Source organism: Dreissena polymorpha, chromosome 5, assembly GCF_020536995.1.
Source record: "Dreissena polymorpha isolate Duluth1 chromosome 5, UMN_Dpol_1.0, whole genome shotgun sequence".
NCBI classification, from domain to species: Eukaryota; Metazoa; Mollusca; class Bivalvia; order Myida; family Dreissenidae; genus Dreissena; species Dreissena polymorpha.
In genome coordinates, this window is record NC_068359.1 from 82,448,940 (window position 1) to 82,456,443 (window position 7,504).

Genomic DNA, 7,504 nt, shown 5'->3' on the forward strand with positions numbered 1-7,504 from the left:
ACCATGGGGTCACTTAGTGCATTTTAAGTTTAAGCATGGTGTTCTGCTCTCTAATTGAGTAGTTTTCATTCTGATCTTTTACCAACTTGTCAGAAGTTGTATCAAGCAACATCTAGGTCATGTTTCAATATGGGTCATGCCTGTTCAAAAACTAGGTTCCGGGTCACTTAGTGCATTTCAAGGATAAGTATGGTTGTCCGCTCTCTAGTTTGGGACTTATTTTTGCATTTCTAATTTACGTTTTTTATGACCGCCGAAGGAGGGCAATATTGATCGCACTGTCCTTCCGTCTGTTTCTGATGTCTGTCTGTCCGTCCGTCTGATTTTGTTTAGGTTTCGAAAAATGCTCATAACTTCTTTTTGTCTCTTCAGATGTAACATTCATATTGATATGCATGTGTACATGTACAAGTGCCTTTCCAAACTCACACAATTTTTTAACCCCATGACCTTGACCTTAGGGTCCGTGTTTAGGGTTAAAAATGCATTCAGATTTCGAAAAATGCTCGCATAATTTCTATCAAAGCATTTATTGGGGGCATACGTCATCCTATTGAACAGATCTGTTAACAATTTAATTGAAAATAATTGTTTGTCAACATGAGTGTATATATGCAAGATCACATTCCCAGTGAAACAACTCTTATCTTTAATTGTTGACTGTATTTTAGCTGGACTATTATATATGAAATTCTATATTGGAGCTATCCACTCACCCCGGCTTGGGCGTTGTCCCGTCGCTTGCAAATGTTAAAGTTTGCGTACTACTTCAAATTTTTAATGTCCCTTGACTATTGCTTTCATATTTTTCATCTTGTTTACCAAACATGATCCCAACCTATAACCAGAGCAACCACTGATCAAGCATTTTGACAGAATTATTGCCCCTTTTATACTTAGAATATGCATATTATTGATAAATCTATTTTAAATTGTGCGTACTACCCCCCAAATATTTCCTATGTCCTTTAACATATTGCTTTGTTATATTGCATACTTTTTTACCAACATGACCTTTAACCTACAAACAAGAGGAGACCACTTAATCAAGCATTTTGATAGATTACGGCCCCTTTTATACTCAGAATATGCATATCATTGATAAATCTATGTTAAAGTTTGCGTACTCCTACCCCAAATATTTCCTATGTCCTTTGACATATTGCTATTATATTTTGCATACTTGTTTACCAACATGACCCCAACCTATAAACAAGATTAGACCACTGAATCAAGCATTTTGATAGAATTATGGCCCCTTTTTTACTTTGAGAATTGGACATTTTGCTTAAATTCACATAACTTCTTTATTTATGATAAGATTTTATTAATACTTTGACAAACAAAACACTTACCTGAATACCACAATGGATTCCACCCGTGCAATACCAGTGCTCCAGCTAGGCCTAAATCGAAGGGCGCCCCGCCCTGCCCTCCCGAACCTCCGCCCTGACCTTCCTAGGGCCCCCCCTGCCCTTAAAATTTTTTTTTTTTTTTTTTTAATTTTTTTTTTTACATATGATGATTAATAAATCTCTATTAAAATACATTGTAATTAATTTATTCCTCATTGTAGTAATTAAATTTGAATTGTTTAATGACAATGGGAATAATTTATTCTTACAATTATTGATAACACATAAATTAACATGCATGAGGAAGCATTCTAGAAACGCCCGCGCGCGCGAAAGCGAAAGTGCCCTTTTGACAAAAAACTGCGCGTCCAAAGTGCCCTTTTGACAAAAAATCCCCCTGCCCTTTTTAAATCCTAGCTGCAGCACTGCAATACCCCCACGCCCAACCCAGAATCCCTGCCCCCCCCCCCCCCCCCCCCCCCCCAATTTTTTGTTTTCCTTTTTTTATTTTTGAAAGATCGTCAGATCGTCTAATAAATGACCACACCCCATGTTATACCCCCCTCTCAACCCCCCTACCCCCTCCCCAAATTTTTATTTTTTTCCTTTTTTTATTTTTGAAAGATCATCTAATAAATTATTGAATATGAACAATTTCCCCATGATGGCTTACGTTATACTGTCAAGCACTCGAATAGTCGAGGGCGCTGTCCTCTGACAGCTCTTGTTATCTATTTTTATTAATGAAAATGATTGTATTGAAATAATTTCAGAGATGTAGCTGACTTGTGCGATTTGGTGCATCAGGTCAGTCCAGACACTGAGGTTGTCTTTTGCAAAGTTTTCTGAATAAAATACATTGAATTTAGTGGTTTGATAAAAATAGAAAATGCCCAGAGCCAGTAGCACTGACACTTGCAGTGTGATATAAGAAATGGCAAAAATATTTTGAACCTTCTCCCATAACAGATATCTCCCTGTTAGCTAACAAACGTTTTTTTGACTGATAGTTCAGTCACATAAATGTGAGGGGACTGTCAGGATGTTTTTTTTTAAATAATAATTATTGATTAAGTGATAAGAAAATATTGAAATTGTGTTCATTGTTATTTGAACTAACTTTAAGAAAGTATTGAAATTGTGTACATTGTTATTTGAACTAACTTGCTTACATTACGTGCATTTCAAGGATTAAGTATGGTGTCCGCTCTCTAGTTTGGGACTTATTTTGCATTTCTGGATTAACTTTTTTATGCCGCCGAAGGAGGGCATATAGTGATCGAACTGTCCTTCTGTCTGTTTGTCTGATGTCTGTCTGTCCGTCACACTTTGTGTTTAGGTTTCGAAAAATGCTCATAACTTCTTTTGTCGCTTCAGATGTAACATTCATATTTGATATGCATGTGTATATGGACAAGGCCTTTCCATACCCACACAAATTTTTACCCCATGACCTTGACCTTAGGGTCCGCGTTTAGGGTTCGAAAAATGCTCATAATTTCTATCAAAGCATTTATTGGGGGCATACGTCATCCTATGGAGACAGCTCTTGTTTAACAATTTAATTGAAAATAATATATATGTTTTCTTATCTAAGTTAATGTCAAAGTTCTTGTTTAGTAGGTATTTATTGGTTAAAATGATGAAAAATAATGTTTAATATATTTTTATTTTCACAAACAGTTTTATATTTAAAGGAGGCGCACAATCGGTGTCCAGAATGCAGGGTTATTTTGCTCCAACGAAGACGCTTTGCTGAGCCACTTCTCTGCAGTCGCCACATCAAGCAACCAGAGACTGGAAAAGAGAGTAAAATTAAGCTGATAGGCTCACCAATGGTAATGACTTTAAATCACTAACTTGGTATGCTTGACAAGCATTTTATGTACAAATAAAGTAACAAAAAAAGGAGGTCAACACATGCACTTTCCCATATAAAGCTTTCTGTATCTTTTAGCAACTAATTACAACGATTTTGTGTTGACATACTCAATATGATAGTTATAGCCCTATATAACTGGTATGTTCATTTTAGTTAATCTTTCTATTTTGTTAAACCTTTTTGGTTTTAGCTAGATTGCTTGAAAAACACAACCAGGATTATTTTTATGCCCCCGGATCGAAAGATCGGGGGTATATTGTTTTTGGCCTGTCTGTCATTGTATGTGTCCATGTGTGTGTGTGTGTGTGTGTGTGTCCCAAAACTTTAACCAAAACTTTAACCTTCATATTAACTTTTGCAATATTGAACATAGCAACTTGATTTTTGGCATGCATGTGTATCTCATGGAGCTGCACATTTTGAGTGGTGAAAGGTCAAAGTCAAGGTCATCCTTCAAGGTCAAAGGTCAAAAAAAATATTTCAAAAACTTTAACCAAAACTTTAACCTTCTTCATAACTTTTGCAATATTGAACGTAGCAACTTGATATTTGGCATGGCATGTGTATCTCATGGAGCTGCACATTTGAGTGGTGAAAGATCAAGGTCATCCTTAAAGGTCAAGGTAAAAAAAAAATCAAAGTGGCGCATTAGGGGGCATTGTGTTTTCTGACAACCACATTTCTTGTTAGCATTGTCTTACCCCTGTTACATGCAATGTACATGTGGCTTATTAAATTGGAAACCCTGGTTTGCATGAGAATATTTTGCAAAACATAGTTGAAAAAACATACATGTATACAAACTTAGTCCTTACTGTTAGTATAATGAGCACCTCTATTCTGAATATTTTGATTGGATGGTTATGGGCCTTTATGCGTGTGTCACATTTATGTATGTGAAAGTGTGTAATTAGACAAAAGAATTTATATTTTTTTATTTTTTGGGTAACAATCACTTATTTTAGAGTTATTTATAAGTAAATCTTACAGATTGCATCTGCTAATAATGAACTCAACGAAGTCAGCTCAAGGAAGTGGAAGGCATGCTTGGAAAATAGAAGTTTCCATTATGAAGGCAAATTTTAGTATATTTCAAATTTGTAACCAAATGATCTTGAATGAAAATTTGATTGAACATTTGTTATCTGTCAAAAGAAACAGTTTGAAGTGAATGAATTAAGTATTGCCTATTGTCTATAAGTTAATTGTGTGACCTGAACCCTGTGAGGGATAGTACTTATTTTTATACGCCGGTTTTGAAAAAACGGGACGTATTATAGTTTCACCCTTGGCGGGGCGGCGGCGTCCATAACAGTGTCCACTCTCTAATTCAAATAGTTTTCATCTGATCTTCACCAAACTTGGTCAGAAGTTTGTATCTAGACAATATCTAGGTCAAGTTTGAATATGGGTCATGCCAGGTCAAAAACTAGGTCACGGGGTCACTTAGTGCATTTGAAGGATTTAGCATTGGTGGCTCTCTAATTGGAGTAGTTTTCATCTGATCTTTACCAAATTTGGTCATAAGTTGTGTGTAAATGATATATAGGTCAAGTTCAAATATGGGTTATGCCGGGTCAAAAACTAGGTCGCGAGGTCACTTAGAGCATTTCATGCATTTCGCATGGTGTCTGCTCTCTAATTGAAGTAGTTTTCATCCAATCTTCACAAACTTTGGTCAGAAGTTTTATCTAGACAATATCTAAGTCAAGTTCAATTATGGGTCATGCCGGGTCAAAAACAAGGTCAGGGGTTCACTTAGTACATTTCAAGGATTAAGCATGGTGTCCGCTCTCAAATTGAAGTAGTTATCATCCGATCTTCACCAAATTTGGTCAGAAATTGTGTCAAAATGTTATCTAGGTCAAGTTCAAATATGGGTCACGCCAGGTCAAAAACTTGGTCACGAGGTTACTTAGTGCATTTCAAGCATTTAGCACGGTGTCCACTCTCTTATTGAAGTAGTTTTCATCTGGTCTTCAACAAATGTGGTCAGAAGTTGTATCTAGACAATATCTAGTTCAAGTTCAAATATGGGTCATGCTGGGTCAAAAACTAGTTCACAGGGTGCATTTCAAGGATTTAGCATGGTGTAAGCTCTTTAATTGAAAGAGTTTTCATCCGATCTTCACCAAATTTGGGCAGAAGTTGTGTCTTAATGATATCTAAGTCAAGTTCAGATATAGGTCATGCCGGGTCGAAAACTAGGTCACTTAGTGCATTTCCAGCGTTTAGCATGGTGTCCAAAACCTTCAAACGGGTGTATCTTGTGACAGTTTAGCACTCTTGTTTATTACATTAAAGCCACACACCTTGAAATGAAATACATGTTACTCAGTACATATAGATGCAATTTGAAAGTGTGCAAAATTGTCATTAAATCTATAGCCTAGTTAGCAAGTAATTTATTTTTTTATATTTTAAAACTGAATGTATGATTTGTATACGTACATGTTCAATTCGAGAAACACAATTATTTTTAAGTTTTAAAGCACAAGAAAGACAGATTTCTACCTTGCAACCACCAGATATATTCTAATTGGCAAAGATAAAATATGTTTCTTATTTATATCCAAATTTACTATGCCAGATATTTCATTTCAAGGTGTGTGGCTTTAAGGAATGTTTTTTAAATGGGTATATTACCAAGATCTGCACAGCCAGGGTGATATTAACCTTCAGATGTTAAAGCTTTCTAAGAATTTTAAGGCTTGCCTTTTATACTTGAAATGATAAATCATTAACATGTTTTGTTCTTTAGGAACATACAAACATTTCCCACCCACCATGTGGATCAAGATGTTTGGGCTGATGATTCTGGGTCGTATGTGTGGACAAGGTGGTCTTCATTACATCATGATACAGCTGTGTATTCAACAACATGTTAACCTGTCCCAGCGGATGTTGATGCTCTTAAATGATGTTGAGAAAAATCCAGGACCGGTACTTTATGACAAAATATACATCGTTTATTGAATAACTATATATATTTATTTTAACATTAAAGTGATTTTTTCTTGCATTTTTGTGCCTTTTGTTACTGAGAACTATTTTATCATATGTTGGTGATTGAAACCCAGGACCTGTAAGTGCTTCTTAATATTTGCAACAAATGACAAATCATGTTAAGTTTTTGAAACATCTGTTTTTTGTTCAGTTAAAGGACATATTGAACTCACTAATTGCTAAGTTAACTTAGATGCATCAAGTTTTTATTGATGATTTCTACTTTCTGTTGAATCATTATCCTTTCCAAAGCCAGAGAGATTTAGTGTTGGCGTTTTCCATCGGCAGTCTGTCAGTCCATCCATCTGTTTGTTACAAACATTTTAGGGCTTCATATCATGAATTTAATAAGATTTCAACATGGAAAAATAAGTGTATGCCATATTCATACAATAGTGCAAATTTACTTGTTTTCTTTCTTTTTAGATAAGTTATTAACAGAAGAACAGAACAGTAACATACTTTTATTACATTAACAGAGGCTCTGATTAGATGTGTATCTGCGTAAAGAACTCATAGAAAATATCAATATATAGATAAATAAAACAAAAATAGAGTTAAACAAATCATGGTGAAATCCACAATACACACCAAGAGCTATTAGTAGGCTTATCTCCATTGACTTATTTCACAGTAAATCTCTTTTTTTTGCCTTTTCATTAACATTTCAATCAAAATAACATTTGTGAAAAACTTAGTCAATGATTATAACTAAAGTTAAAAATGTGGACACTGTAAGTTAATTGACTTTGGCTTCCAATCTGCAGTTTACAAAGTTGCTTGTTATAGGAGTATTCGTGCAAATGGATATCCTGCAAGGAAGACTTCCACTCCATAGGACAGCAAGATGCACATATCATCTCTCATGTGGTTCAAGAGAAATGCTGTAGATGGGGAGACTGTACCAAAGTCCTGAGCTTTAATAGTCTTGAAATCCATGAACTTAAACATCTCTATGATGTGAGTTTAGCACTGTGTATGAACTGGTGTTGCTTCATTTTCTGCATATCTTTATCTCAGTCTTCTCTAGTTTTGATGGTCAAATACATATTGTCTGCCAGTTTTTTTCCCCCAATACTGCCGTTCATCGTTTGCTTGCATCAAGAGTTTTAAAAGAAATTAAAACTCATTTGTTTAGTTAGAATCTTATGAAAGACTTAAATGGCCATGTTTAATACAATTGTATAACAACATATACGAGCTAAAAAAATAGTTGGAATAATTAATGTATATATGAACATAACAAATTTACTTAAAATCA

At 35.0% G+C, this 7,504-nt stretch overlaps 1 protein-coding gene across 1 annotated transcript; it reads left to right on the forward strand.

The window, feature by feature from the left end:
- Positions 1 to 3,128: 3,128 nt before the first annotated feature.
- Positions 3,129 to 7,504, forward strand: LOC127882013 (uncharacterized). The gene is made up of 4 exons (XM_052430393.1): positions 3,129 to 3,193; positions 4,228 to 4,312; positions 5,999 to 6,180; positions 7,033 to 7,504. Exons 1-4 carry the CDS (start codon positions 3,191 to 3,193, stop codon positions 7,354 to 7,356), a joined length of 594 nt encoding a protein of 197 aa, XP_052286353.1. The 5' UTR covers positions 3,129 to 3,190; the 3' UTR covers positions 7,357 to 7,504.

What these genes read in the sequence shown, in the direction of transcription:
- LOC127882013 (XM_052430393.1), top strand. An exon ending in TAGAAGTTTCCATTATGAAG is followed by an intron (nt 4,313 to 5,998) that starts GCAAATTTTAGT and finishes TTTGTTCTTTAG; the next exon opens with GAACATACAAACATTTCCCA. An exon ending in TTGAGAAAAATCCAGGACCG is followed by an intron (nt 6,181 to 7,032) that starts GTACTTTATGAC and finishes TGCTTGTTATAG; the next exon opens with GAGTATTCGTGCAAATGGAT.